The sequence below is a fragment of the Camelina sativa genome, chromosome 11 (assembly GCF_030686135.1).
Source record: "Camelina sativa cultivar CO46 ecotype springtype chromosome 11, ASM3068613v1".
NCBI classification, from domain to species: Eukaryota; Viridiplantae; Streptophyta; class Magnoliopsida; order Brassicales; family Brassicaceae; genus Camelina; species Camelina sativa.
In genome coordinates this window covers 34,134,937-34,155,802 of record NC_141890.1, presented here as the reverse complement: position 1 = coordinate 34,155,802, position 20,866 = coordinate 34,134,937, and the positions used below count along the sequence as shown (strand labels likewise).

General features: G+C 36.7%; 3 protein-coding genes, 1 long non-coding RNA gene and 2 pseudogenes across 6 annotated transcripts; 4 read left to right on the top strand and 2 right to left on the bottom strand.

Moving 5' to 3' along the window:
* Positions 1-243: 243 nt before the first annotated feature.
* On the top strand, positions 244-4,274 carry LOC104724902 (ribonuclease 3-like protein 3). 2 transcript variants are annotated; one of them, XM_087471835.1, is made up of 8 exons: positions 245-584; positions 711-863; positions 957-1,075; positions 1,165-1,609; positions 1,914-2,454; positions 2,542-2,697; positions 2,790-3,640; positions 3,763-4,274. In XM_087471835.1, the coding sequence occupies exons 2-8, from the start codon at positions 832-834 to the stop codon at positions 4,127-4,129; spliced, it is 2,511 nt and encodes an 836-aa protein (XP_087327961.1). In that variant the 5' UTR covers positions 245-584; positions 711-831; the 3' UTR covers positions 4,130-4,274. The 2 variants fall into 2 exon arrangements, with proteins under 2 accessions (XP_010441770.1, XP_087327961.1); XM_010443468.2 differs by having other exon boundaries at positions 244-584; positions 957-1,609.
* Positions 4,275-4,603: 329 nt separating this feature from the next.
* LOC104724901 (protein ROOT HAIR DEFECTIVE 3 homolog 2) lies at positions 4,604-10,312 on the top strand. 2 transcript variants are annotated; one of them, XM_087471867.1, is made up of 23 exons: positions 4,604-4,930; positions 5,066-5,241; positions 5,456-5,522; positions 5,633-5,735; positions 5,959-6,029; positions 6,322-6,385; positions 6,474-6,539; positions 6,625-6,672; positions 6,756-6,818; positions 6,960-7,016; positions 7,112-7,270; positions 7,353-7,421; positions 7,510-7,601; positions 7,687-7,765; positions 7,868-8,033; positions 8,164-8,288; positions 8,374-8,636; positions 8,720-8,816; positions 8,892-9,062; positions 9,290-9,394; positions 9,474-9,568; positions 9,673-9,769; positions 9,859-10,312. In XM_087471867.1, exons 2-23 carry the CDS (start codon positions 5,088-5,090, stop codon positions 10,147-10,149), a joined length of 2,502 nt encoding a protein of 833 aa, XP_087327993.1. In that variant the 5' UTR covers positions 4,604-4,930; positions 5,066-5,087; the 3' UTR covers positions 10,150-10,312. The 2 variants fall into 2 exon arrangements, with proteins under 2 accessions (XP_087327993.1, XP_087327994.1); XM_087471868.1 differs by having other exon boundaries at positions 4,676-4,930; positions 5,055-5,241.
* A 2,240-nt stretch (positions 10,313-12,552) lies between these two features.
* Positions 12,553-15,206, top strand: LOC104728561 (fatty acyl-CoA reductase 6, chloroplastic-like; annotated as a pseudogene).
* A 763-nt stretch (positions 15,207-15,969) lies between these two features.
* On the bottom strand, positions 15,970-16,583 carry LOC147934781 (uncharacterized; annotated as a pseudogene).
* Positions 16,584-16,973: 390 nt separating this feature from the next.
* LOC147934780 (uncharacterized) lies at positions 16,974-17,969 on the top strand. The gene is made up of 2 exons (XR_015571508.1): positions 16,974-17,470; positions 17,579-17,969. It is a non-coding gene; the product is annotated as an uncharacterized LOC147934780 (long non-coding RNA).
* LOC104724900 (CBBY-like protein) lies at positions 17,784-20,729 on the bottom strand. Its single transcript, XM_010443465.3, has 11 exons — positions 20,248-20,729; positions 20,068-20,114; positions 19,873-19,936; positions 19,692-19,740; positions 19,518-19,586; positions 19,363-19,424; positions 19,165-19,245; positions 18,662-18,816; positions 18,459-18,543; positions 18,223-18,366; positions 17,784-18,090 (listed from the first exon to the last, which is right to left on the bottom strand). The coding sequence occupies exons 1-11, from the start codon at positions 20,553-20,555 to the stop codon at positions 17,988-17,990; spliced, it is 1,167 nt and encodes a 388-aa protein (XP_010441767.1). The 5' UTR covers positions 20,556-20,729; the 3' UTR covers positions 17,784-17,987.
* Between the last annotated feature and the right edge of the window lie 137 nt (positions 20,730-20,866).

The following is a 20,866-nucleotide window of genomic DNA, read 5'->3' as shown; positions in this document are numbered from 1 at the left end:
ACTCAAGACTAAAATTAAGGGTTTAAAATTAATGTTTTAAATAAAAGTCATGGGTTTAAAATTACAAAAAAAATAGTTTTTTTTTGTCAGCTATCCACTTTCATTGATTAATCCAACATGGGCAGATTACAAGAGAGATACAATGTTAATTTTCGGAGTCCAATAACCCAAATATAAAGCCCAAACATAAACTCATACAAATGATAAACTACCTATAAATTAAATTAAGACTGCTTCTTGACTTGTGTCGGACCTACTAAAATCAGCTTTTTTCGCCCGAGATGATGGATTCATCAGTGGAAGCTTTGGAGAAGATCTTGAACTACAGTTTCGTGAACAAGTCTCTTTTCAAGGAAGCCTTAACTCAAACATCTCCTTTATTCAATCGGCTTGAGTTCCTCGGCGACTCGGTTCTTGAAGTCGCCTTCACTAATGACATCCACCACACTTACCCTAATCTCAAACTCAAGGAGTTGCGTGACTTGCGAACTGCTAATGTAAGTAACGAGAAGTTCGCTCGTTTCGCCGTCAACCACAACCTCTACCAATCCCTTTTACGCCACAATCCTTCTCTTTCTACAAAGGTCATCTTTTTTTTCTTTTTTTTTTTAATTATCGTTTTGTTAGAACAGAGTGTTACTATCTTGAGTTATCGAATGGAACATGTTCTTACTAATAGTAAAGTTTTAATTTTCATGCATGTATCTTAGATTAAAGAGTTCTCAGAAGCAGTAAGCAAAGAAGATGATCCTGTTCCGTATGGTGGATTAGTGAAAGCACCAAAAATTCTTGCTGACATTGTAGAGTCCATAGCTGGAGCTGTGTACATTGATGTGGATTTTGATGTACAAAGACTCTGGGAGGTCTGTTTCTGATCTGTTTGTTGTTCACTAGATTTGTGTTTCTAAGTCTATGTTATATGATTAATAAAGAGAAGAGAGGAGATTTTTTTGCAGATCATCAGGGGACTTTTCGAGCCAATATATACAATGGATGATCTACGGCAGCAACCTAAACCACCGTTTCTTACGCTCTTTCGTTTGGCTGATAAACACTGCAAACGAATCGACTTCAGGTATTCGAAAGATGACAACAGCAAGAAAAAAGTTGCTGAGGTATATCTTGATGATGTATTTATAGCTTCTGGCTGTGCTAAACGTATAGATACCGCGAAGCTGCTTGCTGTCGAGGGAGCGGTGCAGAAGTTGTCAGAATTTATTATGCCCATTGAAAAGATTATTGGTGAGGTTAGTGTACTTGTTGAACCTGAAGATGCCAAAGGGAAGTCGTTTGAGATTTGCTCCACTGCCTGTGAGAGCCCTTTAGCCGATGAAATGGCACAAGAAGAAATGGTTATTGATGAGGATAGTCCACATGTTGAACCTGAAGATTCGAAAGGGAAGTTGTTTGAGATTTGCTCTAGTAGAAAGCTACAGATACAGACTGGATCATCTTCGTTGGCCGATGCCTCTGCCAACTTGTTAACCTATGAACTTACAACAAAACAAATGGTTGTTGATAAGGATTGTTTAAATGTTGAACCGGAAGATGTGAAAGGGAAGTTGCTGGAGATTTGCAACAAGAATATGTGGCCGAAGCCGGTTTATAGGTATATCTTGTTCCTACTTTTTTCTTTGCTTTAGTAGGACTTTTGTTTTACTAAGTACTACACACTACTTGACAAGGACCATGATTCGAAGTCAAACTAATATCTTTGTGTAGTCTAGAGTCTAATGCATTTGCTAATCCGTGGTTAAACTCCAATCTAGGGTAGAGAAGTCACAAATATGCTCTTAAAAACTATACTTGTAAGATCAATGTGAGATGGCTGTTTTTTACTTTTTGTGTTTCAATAAGCATGAGTGTGCCATATTAACTTGAACACTTTTCTTACTGTGTTTAACTCTTTCCAGTGTTGAAGAACAGAAAGGGCCCAAAAATGAGCCGAGATTTGTTTGTTCTGTTAAGATTGAGATTCCAACTATAGAAGCTACGTTTCACATGGAGGGAGATATAAAATCAAAGAAAAAGCAAGCAGAAAACTCCTCAGCGTACCACATGATAAGAGCCTTGGAATCTTCTTTTATGAGTCTTGTCATAAGTAATCTGCATATGTCGAAAAGTTTAGATAAGCAGATTCCATCTCTCGTCAGCTCAGAGATGGATTCTGATTCAGTAGAAGCACTGGAGAAGATCTTGAATTACAGTTTCGTGAACAAGAATCTTCTGCAAGAAGTGCTAACACACAATAATTCACCTTCATTCCAGCGGCTTATATCCGTCGGTGAGCCAGCTCTTTCTCTTGCCTTTATGAAACACATATACCTCACGTACCCTAAGCTCGAACCAAAGGATTTGTCTCTGTTGCGAGATGCGAATACGTGTAACGACAGATACGCTCGTGTCGCTGTTAAAAAAGGCATCAGCCAATTCGTTATAAAGCCAGAAAGAATGGTAAACTAAAATTCCATTTCTTGTGAATTGAGAAGATCTCGCTTCTTATGATATTCTCATCAGTTTTTTTTTTGTGTCATCTCTTAGATTATGGAGTTCATAGAGATGATGGGCAAAGAAGATGATCCTGATCCAGATCCATATAGAACAGTGAAAGCTCCAAAAATTCTTGCTAATCTTGTAGATGCTATAGCTGGAGCTGTTAATATTGATGTGAATTATAATGTAGAAAGACTCTGGGAGGTTTGTTGTGTTTCATTCAGTAGCTTTTGTGTTTCTAATTCTATGTTATATGATTCTCAATATTTTTTCTAAAAAGAAAAGAAATTTTGCAGGTCTTCAGGGGTCTTTTCGAGCCAATATATACACTTGATGATTTACGGCTGCAACCTAAACTACCATTTGTTACACTTTCTCGTTTGGCTGATAAACACGGCAAGCAAATCGACTTTAGGTATTCGAAAGATGTTGACAGCAGAAAAAATATCGCTGAGGTATATCTTGATGATATGTTTATAGCTTCTGGGTGTGCTAAACGTATAGATACTGCAAAGCTGCTTGCTGCTGAGAAAGCGTGGCAGAAGCTGTCAGAGTGTATGGCCGTTAAAAAGATTGTTGATGAGGTTAGTCCACATGTCGAACCAGAAGATGTCAAAAGGCAGTCGTTTGATATTTGCTCTACTGAAGAAGTCCAACTGCAGACTGAATTAGCTTGTTTTCCGGCAGCCTTTGATAACCATTTAACCGATGAAACGACGCAAGAACAAGTGGTTATTAACGAGGATAGTCCTCATGTTGAGCATGATGACGTGAAAGGGAAGTCGTTTGATATTTGCTCCACTGAAAAGCTCCAATTACAGGCTGAATCAACTTCTTTGCCCATCAGCTTTGATAACCATTTAACAGATGAAGTGACACAAGAACAAATGGTTATTGATGAGAATACTCCACATGTTGAATCTGAAGATGCGAAAGGGAAGTTGTTTGAGATATGCTCTACTAGGAAGCTTCAGACACAGACTGGATTATCTTTGTTGCCTACTGCTGCTGAGAACCCGTCAACCTATGGAATAACAACAAAACAAATGGTTGTTAATAAGGATAGTTTACATGTTGAACCCGAAGATTTGATAGGGAAGTTGTTTGATATTTGCGCAAAGAATAAGTGGCCAAACCCGATTTTCAGGTAAACTGTTTTCCAAACTTTTTTCTTTGCTTTAGCTGGAATCTTTCTTATCTAGTTACTAGTTACAAGTGTACCGTATTAACTTAAAACATTTTTTTTTTACTGTGTATAACTCTTTGTAGTGTTGAAGAAGAAAGAGGGCCAAAAAATGAGCAGAAATTTGTTTGTTCAGTTAAGATTGAGATCCCAACTATAGAAGGTTTCTTTCACATGAAGGGAGATGCAAAATCAAAGAAAAAGCAAGCAGAAAATTCATCAGCAGATCACATGATAAGAGCCTTGAAATCTTCTGTAATGAGTCTTGTCATAAGTAATCTGCAAATGCCGAAAAGTTTAGATGAGAAGAAGAAGAATCTGCTAATGCAGGAGGAAAGTTTAGATGAAAACAAGAATCTGCATTCAAGAAGAGGAGAACTGTTTAAGTTTTTTTTTTGGGGGGGGGTAAATTCTCTTTATTCACAGTTTACAACTGCTCATTGCATCTGTTAATATAGTGTGCAATGAGAGAATAGTCTCTAGATTCCAAAATTAGTTCCTCCATTCTCTCACACTTTTGTCATTCTGTGTCTACTTCACATCCTATGCGCTCGATCTTTCTTTTCTTTTCTTGTGCAAATCCATTTCTATTTCTCTAGACTGAAACACCTCTGCCTGTGATCTCTTCAAGTGCTTTTTTCATGTCTGACACGAGATTTTTTCTCTACCGATCGAGCGAAAGAAGGCATCATCTCTCGCTTGATATCATCTGTTAATTTATCGTTTTGTTGATGGAAACAATACATCGACTTCACAGTGTGTTAATTAAAAAATTTGGTCAATTAGTGGAGACGACTGCAGGATAAGTGGTGCTATTTTAATAGTAATCCTAACAAAAACATGTATGTGTGCGGTGTACTATTAAAATCGTCTTGCACACGGTGAGTTACCAATAAAATAGTTTATTACCCACAATATAATATTACCAATCGAATCTAATATTATTTTTATCATAAAAAATTCGAAAGTAATCCATAATCTCTGTTTCTTTTTTTGAACAATGTAATCCATAATCTCCTAGAAAGAGCCAAAAAAAGAAAAAAATCATTTTTTTTGTTAAGAAAAAAAAAGCAAAAAAGAGACACAAACTCGAGAAAGAGAAACAAGCAAAGCTTCGTATATTATTTTTTCTCGCTGCTGTTTAGGCGGTTCTATTGTCTCTTCTTCTTCTTCCTTCTCAATCTCTAATTCGGCTGCTACAGTGAAGTTCATACAAAACAGAACGATCGAATTTTGTAATTGACCTAAGAATCGGTAAGAAAAAAGAAAAAAAAAAAAATCCCCAAAGTAGTTTCCTTACTTGCTGATTTGCATGTGTGAGAAAGGCTTCGCAACATCATTCGAAAAGTTTTTGGATTTTTTCTAATGACGTTTTTAGGGTTTTGGTAGATCCGTCGAAGTTGGGAAAGCTATGGGGGAAAACGATGATGGTTGCTCGACTCAGCTAATCGATGGGGATGGTGAATTTAACGTCAAGGGTTTGGATAATTTCGTGAAGAAGACGAAGCTTTCTGATTGTGGTCTTTCTTATGCTGTTGTTGCAATCATGGGTCCTCAGAGTAGTGGTGAGTTTGCCTTTGTTCTTCTTTCTTTGATTTGATCTTCTTATTAGTAGTAATCAAAGTTACAGTTTTTTTTGGGGATAATAATGGAATCTGGGTATATGAATCTCTCAACGTGACTTAGATTATACTTTTTTCTTTACTTCAGCTTGAGACATTTGCAGAGTCTTTTGATTTGTTGAGATATTCAAATGCTTATTGTTGTATGCCATTTCAGGGAAGAGTACACTTTTGAATCATCTTTTTAAAACCAATTTTAGGGAAATGGATGCTTTTGCTGGAAGGTTAGCAAAAAATTGTCAATTGTTTTTTATCTGTTTGTGGCAATGCTATTTTTAGAGTTGAATTTTGTTTGACTTGGTGAATTGTCTTCTCTTTTTTTTTTTCTTTGCAGGAGTCAAACTACCAAAGGTATTTGGATAGCTAGGTGTCTGGGTATTGAGCCTTTCACACTTGCCATGGATTTGGAGGGTACCGATGGGAGAGAAAGAGGCGAGGTAAGATGACTGCTGGATGACACGGTTAGCTATACATATAGTTGTAAACAAAAATTATGTTTTTGGCTAACTACTATCTAAGAATTTAATCATAAATTTCGAAAACCTATGGATACTTATATCTTGCAGATACTTATATATATACTTGATACTTTTACTTTTCTTATGTGTTTCTATCATTTCTCTTCCTGTTGTCTTTGGTAACTGGTCCTGTAATTTTCAGGATGACACTACATTTGAGAAACAAAGTGCCCTGTTCGCTCTAGCTGTTGCCGACATTGTACTGATAAACATGTGAGTCTATATTTTCTTGGTTCTTCTTTGGATAAATTTTACTGATGTATTTGAAACTTAGGGCAGAAAGTTAAACAGCCATTGTTAGACGTTGACAGATATAATTCTGATTTATCCCTTGATACTCTTAAGGTTTACATCTTTTCTGAATCTTATTTATCGTGTTAGGTTTAAATTCGAATGAACTGTTAAAGATCTACCTACACAGGCATTATTGAATCTTAGGTATTAAAAGGTTTTGGCTGTAGATATACTGTTTATTAGATTACTAACGAAATAATGAACTCCATAGGTGGTGCCATGACATTGGAAGGGAACAGGCTTCAAACAAACCATTACTGAAGACAGTTTTCCAGGTATCACTATCATGATGTGCTTGCTTGCATACGGAACGTTCATGTTCAACTAATAGATTCGATAACTTGGTCATTATTGCTTTCGTAGGTCATGATGCGATTGTTTAGCCCTCGAAAAACAACTCTTCTTTTTGTCATACGTGATAAAACAAGGGTACGGTTTTTGCAATTGAATATGATTCATTGATTCTTGATGCTGAAATTATATTTCTTAGATTGACATATGATTTTCTCCTTAGACTCCGCTAGAGAAGCTTGAACCTCTTTTAAGGGAAGATATTCAAAAGGTAACATGCAGTGTCTCTCTCAAATTCTTTCTTTTAAAGTTTTTCTTCTCTGAAGTTTGGATACTGGTTATGGTTTGTTGCAGATATGGGATTTAGTTCGCAAGCCTGAAGCCCACAAGACTACACCTCTAAGTGAATTCTTCAATGTAAGGATGTCATCTTCCCGCATGGATGATGCTTCATATGATGAATTCCAGTCTGATTACCGCTGTATTATTGCTAAATTGTTCATGAATATACCTGACTATCTTTTCCTTATTTGTGAATCGCACGATATATGCTTTCAGGTAAAGGTTGTTGCATTATCCAGCTATGAAGAGAAAGAAGAAAAGTTCAAGGAAGAGGTATTCTTCTGATATGTAAAATACTTCTCTTTTTGAACCATCAAAGTAAACCTAAGGCCGATTCCCTTGATTCACGCAAACTTCTAAATATGTAGGTTGCTGAGCTGAGGCAGAGATTTTTCAATTCCATTTCACCTGGGGGACTTGCTGGTGATAGACGTGGTGTCGTTCCTGCTTCAGGATTTTCTTTCAGCTCCCAGCAGATTTGGAAAGTGATAAAAGAGAATAGAGACTTGGACCTTCCTGCTCACAAGGTCTTCTATTCATCAAAATCTATGTGGTCAAATCTATGTAGTTTTGATATCTTGTAAACTAATGTTGTTTTGTTTTACGAAGGTGATGGTTGCCACTGTTCGGTGTGAAGAGATAGCCAATGAGAAGCTGCGCGACTTGGCAACCGATGAGGTTTGCTTCCGTGGCCTCCTTACCTACTTCAATTTTTTCTTACTGATTTAAATGTTTTGTGAGACATAATGGGGTAAAATTTATTTAGAGCTGGTTGGAGTTGCAAGAAGCCGTAGAAGGTGGTCTAGTTCCTGGTTTTGGCAAAAAGCTTAGCTCGATCCTTAAAAGATACTTCTCAGAGTAAGCTCTTCCTTTTGGTTCCTGAAGTATATAATTCTCGAGCCAAGCAAATTTGCCTAATCTTTTTTTGCTTACCCCTTATTAGATACGACGCAGAGGCAATATACTTCGAGGAAGGCGTACGAAAAGAAAAGCGTCTACAGCTTAAACTGAAAGCTTTGGATGTAAGGCTTCTTCCGTCTTTGGGTTTGCATTAAATAGTATTGACTCTGGACCTGGTTATGATTATTGTATCTTTTATTTTCAACTTTTTTCTAAATTTCCAGTTCGTGTACTCTGCTTATGCTACCATGTTGGGCCATCTACGGTCCAATGCACTGGAATCCTTTAAGATCCGTTTGGAACAGTCTCTAAATCTAGGAGAAGGATTCGCAAAAGCTGTGCGGGACTCTCAACAGTCTTGTCTGCTTGTTTTTGACAAAGGATGTGAAGGTGAGAGCTCCTATTTCAGTTTGAGCTTAAAATGTAGTGCTTCCTTGTGAGAAACAAAATGTTTTGGCCAGAAAGACAATAGCATTTACATGGGAACACCACCTTTTATTAATTGTGTTCATCTCTTCAGATGCTGCGGTTGAACAAGCAACTTGGGATGCATCAAAAATCAAAGAGAAACTTTGTCGTGACATCGATTCTCACACTTCTTCTGCTCAGGATGCTAAACTATCTGAATTAATTGCCAACTATGAGGTTCGGCTTTGGTTTTCTCTTCATTTAATTTCTTAGATTTATAGGGTTCTTATTAAATATGTTTTTACTTATTGGTGGTTAACAGAAACGGCTATCTCAAGCACTTAGTGAACCTGTCGAGTCTTTGTTCGAAGCTGGCGGAAAGGATACATGGCCTTCCATAAGGAAGCTTCTCAAACGCGAGACTGAAACAGCTGTTACAGATTTTCTGGATGTGGTTACTGGTTTTGAGCTAAATCACGCTAGAATTGATACTATGGTTCAAAATCTAAGGGACTATTCTCAGAGCTTAGTGGAGAAAAAGGCAAGAGAAGAAGCGGCTAAAATTCTAATCAGAATGAAAGATAGGTAAGAAAAATATCAGAGTACACTCCTATTACTATCCTCTTTTTCAATTTTCTTTGCTTGATATTATTCCACACACATTTCAGATTCTCAACAGTCTTCAGTCATGACAAAGACTCAATGCCACGGGTCTGGACTGGAAAAGAGGATATTAGAGCAATCACAAAAGATGCTCGTGCAGAGGTAACTTCTCAATACTAATGGCGGATGGGGCTAAGTGATGTCATGAAACTCTCTTCATCTGTTGCTATCCTGCAGGCTTTAAGTCTTTTATCTGTGATGGCTGCAATACGTTTGGATGAAAGATCAGACGATATTGAGAGTACTCTTTTCTCTTCTCTCATGGATGGAACTGTTTCTGTTGCATCTTCTCACAACAGAAGCGTAGGAACTTCAACGGATCCACTTGCATCTAGCTCTTGGGAAGAGGTAAGCAGTCTAAGCAAGTGGTTTCTAGTATAATCTGATTGAAAAATGTGACAGTTATTAAGACATCATACTAAATTGAATACCAGATTAACCTAATTGGTCCACTTCTCCATAAATTCTTTATCTGTTCCACCAAAATTAGGACATATTTGGCATGTGTGGCTCATGGGATGCCACTTCCAGTTGTTGTCAAATGAGTTACCAATGTTATAATTTTGTGTGTGCAGGTTCCTCCAAAAAATATACTACTGACGCCAGTACAGTGTAAGTCACTGTGGAGACAGTTTAAATCTGAGACCGAGTATACTGTAACCCAAGCTATTTCGGCACAGGTGATTTTGCAAATCTACCTCAGAATTTGTGGCATAAACAGAATTTAGTCAATGATATGTTTTCATCTTTATTCTTCAGGAGGCTCACAAGCGAAATAACAACTGGCTTCCACCAGCTTGGGCGATTGTGTTGATGATTGTCCTTGGTTTTAATGAATTCATGATGCTTTTGAAGTAATATTAGTTTCCTTACATTCCTGTACTATTCTCATTCAAGATTCTACCTAAGTGTTTCAGCTATTTAAGATTCATTGGCATGTTTCATCTTATTGGAACAGGAATCCTTTGTATCTCTTGGGTTTCTTTGTGGCGTTTTTACTCTCCAAAGCCTTATGGGTGCAGCTTGACATTCCGGGGGAATTTCAACACGGCGCAGTAAGCTATTTGCTAAGCTTCCATTGTTCCTAACACAATTAGTTTTAGGGGATATTATCTTAACACAATGTTTCCTGCATCTATGCTAGCTTGCTGGAGTACTCTCTATCACGTCAAAGTTTCTTCCAACTGTTATGAATCTCCTAAGAAAGCTCGCGGAAGAAGCGCAAGGAAAAACAACTCAGGAAGCACCAGAATACTCAGCCTCCCAAAGCTACCGACAGCAATCTCCATCACATTCCATCTCAAGCACAGTATCTGAATCCGTCGCATCAAACGTATCAGCATCTGCTGGTGATGATGCTGAATACTCAAGCCCGGCACAGCTTCGGAGACGAAACACCAGCGATGTACAAGAATCAGAGATCTCTCAAATGTAAACTAACTTGGAAGTGACGATTTACCGTAGAACAAGCCATGTCAGTCCTGACAATGTTTTTCATAAAAATCGTACGATAGTTATATATGCAGATAGTGTCTTTGAGTTGAAATAATATTATCATGTTGAATAAAATGTTCTGGTTGAGGCTAGACTTCAAAAAATACAGATCTCTGAAAATTAGGGACATTAGTTTTGACTTTTGAGTAAGGTTTGTTGGTTTGGGAGAAATATGGATTTGTAACTTGGTAGTGTCTGGTATTTCCACACAAGTTTCCCCCGTCAATTTTTCCACAAAAGAAAGCTGTTTTTTTATGGAAAGAATAAAAAATTGTTTAAAAAATCACTTAAGTCTAATTTTAATGTATTTATTTTTTCAATTTTCAACTACATAAATTTATAAATTTATTTTCATATCCATGGTTATAAACGTATTTGGAGGACATTCAGGCAGATAAAGTGGAGTTCGCTTCTTTTTCTTTAGTTTATGTCCCGCGTTTTCAGAATCGTAAAGCGGATAATTTAGCGCGACGAGTTCGCACAGTCCCGCACTTAGTTACGTATGTAAACAATTTTCCTTGTATTGGCTTGTTTGAACCAATTTTATACTTTGTTGTAAAAAAAAAACATTTATATATTGTTTGTTTAAATTTAATGAAAAAATCTTTTTTTTTTTACAATTTAATATTCTTATTTTTTTAATAGATAGTTTTATATCATTTTTATTCTATAATATCATATTTATAATGTTATATGTTGTGACATCTAAACCACCTAAAATTGTCCACACCCTGACAAAATGTTTAGTGGTTAGGCGTTGTGTTACCACATACTTGCGGCCTTTTTTAAACATTAAAGAACATAGTTAAAAAGTTCGTTTTAAAGTTTATTTACAACTTAAATTGGAAAAATGGAATTTACGGAACATTTCTTGAAAAAACTGTCAAAAGTTCACAACATTAAAACGGAAGTAACAAAATGTTATATAAAAACAGAAATAGTAGTAATCTAATTCGTTTTTCTTTTTCCTTTGTTTGTTCTAAGTTTCTAACCCGATAGTTCGAGTTCAAACTGACGCATATGAAGCTGGACCACTGAGCGAAGACTTTGTTATCATACGGACAATCTCACACAAAACTCCAGTACATAAGAAGGGTTGAAAAAATAACAATTAAGATATATAAACTTAAAACTTCCAAGATTATAGGTTGGACCCTTTTCTAGTCGATACCATCTCTATCACCCATATAAATATCTCAACAATAAAGTATAATAGTATTTTTGAGATAGATTATTTTTTTTGGTAAAAATGTGTAAGTCGATTGTTAAATAACAAGTATAAAATGAATTCCTAATGAGTTTGTCAAATGAGAAACGGTTTCATTAAAAATTTAAAAGAGAGGTCTATATGAAAGACTCACACTAGTCACTAATCCTAAACAAAAGAACCAACCCGAATATACCAAACCAAAATTGATGTACTAACCGAATAGATATTATTAAATTTAGAAACCAAAACCGGATCATTATTAAACCAAGAATCGAATAGATATCCGAAAGATCCAAAATCTATTATATTCTTAAAATATTAATAATTTAGACTAAAAACTAAAAAAAATACCTAAATACCAAAAAATATCTGAAAGCCCAAACAAAAAAAACTCGAAAATTTAAGATATCGGTCTCGTATTCAAATCCTAGATTTAACCTTGATCTAATTTAGTATATATTTATATATTTTTTGTGAATGTGCATTGCAATTGCATAGCGTGGAAACAGGTCTTGAGAATAAATTGATAATATATAAGTAAACAACGACTATAGTATGAAAGCGTATGTTATGGTCATGCTTAATAATATAAACAACAATTTGGTCACTCTTATTAGAAAACATGGGGATGGGGATGGGGATGGTCCATATTTCGGTTATTTCGGATTTCGGATAATATTTGATATTTGATATCTTCTAGGTTTTCGGATAATATTTGATATTTGATATCTTCTAAGTATATAATATTTGATATCTTCTAGGTTTTCGGATATTTCGGTTAACCATTTAATTGTCGGTTCGGTTCGGTTCGGTTTCGGTTAGTTTGGATATAGATTTTTACTAACCATTCGGGTATTTGAAAAATTTCGGTTCGGTTCGGTTTGGTTTTTTTCGGTTCGGTTTCGGTCGGTTATTTGGTTATCGGTTATTTTGCCCAGCCCTAGGGATGGAGATGGGGATGGGGTTGCTTGTTTATTAATATGAACACTCCCATTTAGGAGAAGTGGGAGTGAAAAACAGAAACATGAATCGATCATAAACAAAGCAGCAAAAAGAATGCGCATAGAAAATTAAAGTACCTCCAACTATTCACCTTTTGGATTTGGACCATATCAAAACGGAAACGGCAAAAATATGGTCCAAGAGAAAGTATCTCCACCTCCTCCGCCCCCTCCACCTCCTCTACCTTTTGGGAATGGACGATATCAAAACCAAAACGGCAAAAACATGGACAAGGAAGAAGTAACTCCACCTCGACGAGCTCGAAATGGCAAAAAGATGGACAACGAAGAAGTAGCTACACCTAGACGAGCTCGAAATGGAAAAAAGATAGACAACAAAGAAGTAGCTCCACCTCGACGAGCTCATAAGGGAAACAACAAAAAGATGGAGAAAGAAGAAGTATCTTCATCTCCTCCACCTCTTGGAACTGGACGATATCATAACCAAAACGGCAAAAAGATGAACAAAAAAAAAGTACCTCTACCTTCTCGGCATCTTCAACTCAAAAAGAAAAACCACGAAAAGATGGACAAAGAAGAAGTATCTTCACCTCCTCACTTCCCTCTATTAATGAGAAAAAAAAACTCAAACACTCCCCCTCTCCCTAAAAAAAACCAAGATGTCCGGCGTTTCATCCAGCTTAGCCTCACACCCTCTGCCCTAGATTCGGTGGAAACACCAACTCTGGTTGTTTTTCATGTGGTGGTTATACAACTCTGGTTAATTATGAATCTTATTGCACCACATTTTTGTGTGGCTCCAACACGTCTGATCCTACGAAGTTCGGATCTATCGAATCTGATAAATGAACATGGTGTGGAAAAAGTATCCAATTCAATTGGTTCTATCGTTGCTCTATATGCAACTTTTGTTTAGATCTCCATTGCTCACAAACTATTCATGATGAGATCATGGCCAGCTCAACCAAAATACGTTCACAAAATTATGTTCATCAGTATTATAAAGCACTCAACTACTCAGCCTCAAACACAGTGGTTTGTTCACCTTTAAACGCTTTGATTAGTTTGATTGTATATATTTAATATGTTCCGTTCATTACAAGAAAGCTTCTTGTCAAACCCGATTCATATGTGTACTCTTACACTTTTTGTTTGGGTCGACAGTCCCTCGTACTCTTTTAGAATTAATAGCTCCGGTACACAATAGTAAATGTCAATGGACAAGGTCCAACCATATAACCTAACCGTATTAATTCTTACTTCTTAGGTAATTTTCTCTATATAAAAAACAAATGAAAAGCTTTCAGTTTACTCTTGTTGTTGATAACTAAAAGATGGCCACCACAAATCTCGTCGCCACAAGCAACGGGAGCTCTTATGAAGCTTTCATGAAGAGCAAGTTGATTCCAGTAATTGGAGACATTGGAGAAGACAATCTAGGGATCGAATCTGAAATAGCGGGCATGGTTAGTGATGAGATTGATGTCATTGTCAGTTGTGGTTGTAAAGGTCGTACAACATTCGACGACAGGTGTTTCCTCTGTTTCTTCTTGCTCGTTTTTTCATTTCGTGTAAATTATGACTGTAGTAATGGATGACTTTTCTTTTAATCCAAACAAACGGAAACAGATATGATTCTGCCCTAAATGTCAATGCTTTTGGACCTGATAGGCTCTTAAGCTTCGGAAAAGAATGCAAAAAATTGAAACTTTTCCTCCATTTTTCAATTGGTATGAGTTTTTAAATATTGTTTTGGCCGAGTATAAGGTTTCTGAAGAGAGCGTTATCAGAAACTTTTTTTTTTTTTTTTTTTTTTGGATATGTAGCTTACGTGACTGGGAAGAAAGAGGGGACAGTACTAGAGACTCCTCTCTGTATCGGAGAAAACATAAGTTCTAACTTAAACATCGAATCAGAGCTAAAACTAGCTTCGGAAGCTGTAAAAAAGTTCCATGGCAGCGAAGAAAACAAGAAACTGAAAGAACTCGGCTTTGAAAGGTGACAATACATACACGTGAAATTTTTACTTTCTGCAGCACCTACTATATGCTTTTATCTTATGTACCAAAATCTGAAATAATATGTCTGTTATGTTATGAGAAACAGAGCTCAACACTATGGGTGGGAAAATAGTTACACATTCACAAAAGCCATGGGGGAGACTATAATTCACAGCAGTCGAGGAGATTTGCCTGTGGTGATCATAAGGCCTAGTATTATCGAGAGCTCTTACAAGGAGCCTTCCCCTGGATGGATCCAAGGATGAAGGTTTAAAAATTTTTTTTTACAAGGGACTATAATAAATTAGCTTGTGGTTTTAACTGAAACTAACATTTGGCTTTTAATAACAATAAAAAAAACAGAATGACAGATCCAATCATAGTGGCCTATGCCAAAGGCCAACTTGATGACTTCTGGAGAGATTCTCGAGCTTTATTAGACGTTATACCAGTTGACATGGTTGTGAACGCTGCAATAGCAGCCATGGCAAAGCACGGTTGTGGTGTCTCAGAGCTTAAAGTTTACAATGTCACTTCTTCATCTCATTCGAATCCCATGCGATCGAGTTGGTGAATTGATGGACCTCTCTCATCAACATCTTCGTGACTCTCCACTGGAAGAAACAGTGATAGACTTAGAGCGTATGAAATTCCACAGTTCCTTAGAGGGTTTCACTTCCTCTTTTATCGAACACAATAACAAAACAGGAAAGAGTGATTGACAACGAAGGAAGAGGATTGAGCATGAGAGGAAAGAGGAAGCTAAACTATTTTTGTGTCATTGGCAAGAACATATGAGCCTTACACATTCTTTTGGTTTTGGTGATCCATTCAAAGCTCGACATGTTTCAAGTGATGATACTCATCAATTGTTGAGTATATTAAACCATCACCTTCCAATGACTGAATACCACCCAAAAAAAAAAAAAAAAGCAAACTCATGAACTCAACAACTTTGCAGATGTTATAAGGAGAAAGAGCGCACTAGAGCTTGTTCTTTGAAATCTTCAATTGCCGAACCATTTCATCAATGTGTATCCCCTGTTCTCTTGCACTGCAGTAAGCAAATAACAATAGTTAGGTGCTGCAACAGCCGCGAGTAAACTCAAACTCACGTGCCAGCAGGTTGCTTTAGAAACTCTTAAGTTGTTATTTCGTAGATATAGTGAATTGTTTCTCCTCTCTGGTGATTTGATATTTGTCTCAAAATCCAATTTTTTTTATATATCATTAATCTCTACGCAAAAGTCCAAGTTTAAAGATTTGTGTTGCATACCAAAATCAATCTTGAATGAATTAATAGTGTGAATTTCAAGTCAAAGAGTATATAAATTTTCAATAAACAATACACCCTTATGAGTACCTTAAAATCACCAGCACTATAACAATTGTGAAACCCCTAGCTAGATTAACTAAATTATCACTACTACAATTACACGTCTACAATCACAACAACAAAAATAAAATAATAACAAAAATTGAAACCCTAATTAGACTTCGGACACGAGGATTAACTAAATCATTACAACCACACCCAAAAAAAAAAAAAAACATGTTTTGAAACCCTAACTAGACTCTGTTTCACTCTGTTACGTGTAAACAGGTTGGCGACAGAGAGGGCATGGGTTTTTTTTGTCGATTCAACCACTCGATGACACATTCTTCATGAAAAAGATGCGAGCAATTAGGCATAGGGGTAGAGTCGTTCAACCTCGTATCCCGACTCCAACAAATTCTCCAAACAAATCGCACAAGTCTTCGTTTCTTCTGCTTCGCTCTCTTTGTCCACCAGATCTGTTGTACAAGGCACGACGATGTATTCCTTCTGTGTCAATGTGATGGTGACTATTATGTATAAGTGTTGTTGTGGTGTCAAGTCAGAACTTTGACTTCTGAGTTGTTGGGCTTTAACAAGAATCTGATCGGATATTTGTTTGGACATGACACGATCGTGGAGTTCGCTGAGAACAAGTTGGTAGATGTAGTTTGGTTCGAAGTTTTCAAACTTGAGATAGATGAGTGGGTCGGAAGGAGAAGTATCGTCTGGGTAAGATCTGAAACTCGTTACACTGTCATCGTTCTTGTCTATGATAAGTTCCTCGAATTCTCTGTCTCGACTGATTATTACATCGCTTAAGAACTCTGACAAGAGATGAGACCAACCCGATACATGAACATCAACGTCGACTGGTTTGGTTTCCATTATTATCGGAATGAATTTAGAGAAAGAGAGATGGATGAGACTTGAGAGTCGTAAAAGAGGATTGGAATAAGAGAGAGAGAGAGAGAGATTGTTGTGAAATATGAAATCGTGGAAAAGGGCGGTGTAATGTTATTATGTTTACTAGGGTTAGGGTATTTTGTTTTTTCCGTTCTTGTGTTTGAGTTTAGTGGTTTAATTATTGTGATTAGTAACTAAATTATAGCCGTTGTGGTCAAGTTAACATAGATGATTAGGGTAATACTATAATTACGATTTAGTCCCTATTTGGTATTTCCTTTTTCCGAGAATGAGAAGCGTAAAAGTAGTGAAAAAAAAATTTAGGAAGTTTCTCTTCATCTATATATTGACTCTGAGTAAGCCAGAGGCTTTGCTGGAGTCTGTTACTCTTCATCTACTGTATTTGAGATTTATGCTGGCTGATGAACGTGACGATGAGGTGTTTGTTGAGGTTTCCAAGTTTCATTAGGTCGATTGCAACATTGGAGTTTGATTTTGCTTCGATTCAAGCTAAAATATATCATCTGATGGTAAGCTGGACTTTAATGCCTACCAAGTGTTGGACAAAATGCTTCTGGGAGAAGAAGGAAGCAACACCGTAAGCAGAGAAATCGCCTTGAGGCATGGGGCCATTTAAGTTGGAAACAATCTCACGAATTCGACAACTCCAGGATTCTTGTTCTGCTTCTCACGTTGGATCCAATTGGACAAAGGAACAGAGTGGCTGCGAGCCTGCGATTATAGGACAATCACTATCTGAAACTCTGCAACTCAGCATCTTCTTTTCCTTACGAGTTCTTGAACAGTTGGTGGAATACGTGTGGATCCACCAACAAGGATCACCTTATCAATATCCAAGAGTGCTTCAGGTGTGTTCTGTTCTTGTTGACATCTAATCTTCACGTTTTGTAATAAGAATTTTTCATTGTACTTGGATGAGCTATATCACTAAAATGCTATTTGGCCTCTGATTTCAGGCTGGTGTTCTATCTGGAGATGTGAGGGACATTGTTCTTCTTGATGTGTCACTTGGTTTGGAAACTTTTGGTGGTGTCATGACCAAAGATCATTTTAAGAAACACCACACTTCCAACTTCTAAATCACAAGTCTTCTCAACTGCTGCTTGAGGCTAGACTTAAAAATTACAAATCTATATGAAAATTAAAGGGGTGGGACTTTAGTTTTGAGTAGAGGTTTGTTGATGATGTCGGAAAATTAATCGCACCAGTAGTCCAGTACATTACAAAGAATCAAGTTGTACAAACATGTAGTTATAGATATATATATCAAGTCGAAAACTTCACAAAAAATCTTCGAGAAGTGAGCATAAACTCGACAGTATTTTCCAGATTCTGAACTTTAGACAACTTTCTTGTATGGTTTCTTCAAGTCTTAAATTTGTTCCTAAGTTTAGGGATTGTAAGGTCTGCACCTCCAAACCCATCCATTACGCCTTTTGCTGATGGAAACTCACCTCTTGCAGTTAAACTACAAGCAAAAAGAATGGTAAAGAAACTGAGCAAACGAACAATGCTCCACAGAAGCACCTTTCAGGCTTTTTAACTGAGTAGAATAAGCAACAACAATCCAAAAAGAGACATCACAAACCGAACATCATACCTGCTTCGCATGACTACACACGGCATGCCTATCATCTTTGCAGCAGAAACTCCAGGTTGGCTACCAGCAACAAGTATACAGTTTTTTACAGGTAATCCTATGTGTTCCGCAGCAGCACGCAATGCAACAACAATCTTTTCCAATCTGGAGAAAGTAGAAAAGAAAATGAGAACACAACACTTATCTTGTCAAGGTATGGAATTGGAATTTTTATAGAGAAGAACAGAAAGTCCCACCTCTCAGATGAGGTTGTGTTAATATCAACACTGAGCTTTAGCATCGATGCAACTTCTTCTGCTATCCTCTGTTTCTCAGCGGACGCTAGTCAGACAAAAAATTAAGGGGATCAGATATCTAGTTATCTAGTATCTACTACAGTAACAAGGGGAGATTCTTAGATTTAAAATAAGAATTTGCAAATTTACTCTGAGATCTATACCTGCTTTTTTTACTTCCTTCACTAGTTGCTCCTCTAGACTTGAAGAAACTCCTTTGCCAAGAACAAGTTGTCCATACATACTCTGTTCGACCTCATTGTCTCCAATAACCTTCACATTTGGAAGTCTTTCTTGGCCAAGCATCTCGACAATGGATCTGTTATATAACCGCATCATAAAGATAAGGAACGATCAAACTTGTTTAGAAATAACAGATTAAATATCTACGTAGGATTTTACTTATGTTACTTTCCTCACAAGTACTACTTTTCACCTTGCATTATTTGGTCTTTCTAATATGTGAGATTATACAATCACAAGAAGGAAACAACATGAAACCTCAAGATTCTGAAGCTATTTCCTAGGGATACTGTTGTTTCCAACACATTAATCATTTGAGAATATCACGTCAAAATCATATGCATATGAACCCTAGCGATCACCAGAAGAACTGATATTTGTGCATTTTGAGCAGCCAGAACTAAAGGCTACTTTAACTACTTACAGGGCTACTTTGTCACCACTCTTGCAGTAGGCTGTCACGATAGCAACAGGTACTCTCTCCGTTGATGCATTATCGATAAATCTACATCTCAAAAAAGTAAGACTATGAATTTACAAGTACAAGAAGAAGAAAAAAAAACTCTAGTTCTTTGTTGTAGTCTACAAGAGAGATCCGCAGCCATATATCTAAAAGACTCACTCTTGGACTCCAGATTTCAGAGGTAAACTTTTCGACATTAGAAACTCATCCATTGCATTTTTCTGCCAACAAACAAGTTGGGAGTTAAGAAATCGATGGAGTTATCAGACCTTAACTTCAAAGAGAATAGCATTTTGTTCAAGTATGCATGCAACCTTTTCTCGCAGTACACTTTTTACAAAACTTGCTTTCTCACTGGTTGGCAATGACGAAGGCCAACCAATCTGAAAAGAGGGAGACAAACAAGTGAGAAAAAAAAAGAAGATGCCAGACTTTGATAACTGTGTGGAACTTGGTAATGATGTTTAAGCAAAAAGTTGACAACATACTTGGTTGAAATACAAAAGCAAGATTTTCTCTTCATCAGCAGCACCCTTTCTGGTTAAACAACGAAATGCAATTGTAAAATGAACTCAAACTAAATGTTGTCGAAGTTTGAAGCAAACTTCACAAACTTCAATGAACCAAAAACCAAGCGGAAAACACAAGTCACAAACTTAGATGGCATACCTTAAGAGGTCTGAATAAACTGGTTCAGGCCAATTTGCACAATCAAGCCCAAGTTTTTGAAAAGCTAGTATTCACAATAAGAAGCAACAACATCAGAAAAAACAAAAAAAAATAAAAACAATCTCTGAGCACAGAGCTCGTAGGTTATTCACTTTGTAAAATTCCTCTAAAAGAATGGGTGATTTTAAGACGCACCTACATTGAAAGCTTGGCGATTACTGGACCATGTATCAATCATAACCCTGAAAACAAACAGAACCAAACAAAAGAATCAAAAGTTAACTATCGCTGAACCAAAACCAAGAACTTGCTTCAAACCCATAACAATCTCATCAGAAAGTTTGAAGCTTTTTTGCTTAATCGGAACTTACTTACCCATCAACTTCAAGTATCACGGCGAATTCTTCAGAAGGGTTTACATCTTCTCGGCTCGCTGATAAGCAAACCGAAGAGTATCTCTGCAATCGCAAGCATGTTCCGAGAATCTGGGGTTTTCCTGGGAAATTGGAAAAAGACAAGAAATTGCGTCTTCCAGTGTCGTGTGAGGATCGCTCGCTCAGGTATCGACTGAGAAGAGAAGTCTTTGTGGTACAAGAAAGTTTAAGAATCGAACAAGAAGCAATTTCCATGGCTACTACGTTCTGCTGATTCATACCAAAAACGTCTCCATTGATAATGATCATTTATGCTATTACCATAAAGTAAAGTACCGAGCTTTTAGACTTTTCTCTCTCTCTAGATAGATACTGTAAATTTTTAATTTTTGGGTCCTTACGTAAAGATTTCAACTTTTTGTGGTTATGGTTTCTTATCTCTTCTTCTCGCCCCTTTTGGATTGTTTGATCGAATTATGTTTCTTCACAACTTACACATTTATTCCTATCGCTTTTATCCTCTTTTCAATTCAATGTTACTTCTGAGATGGTATAATTATGGACAAATAAGAACATGACTCATTCGAAAGAAAAATTAAAAAATAACAGAATCTTTAAGA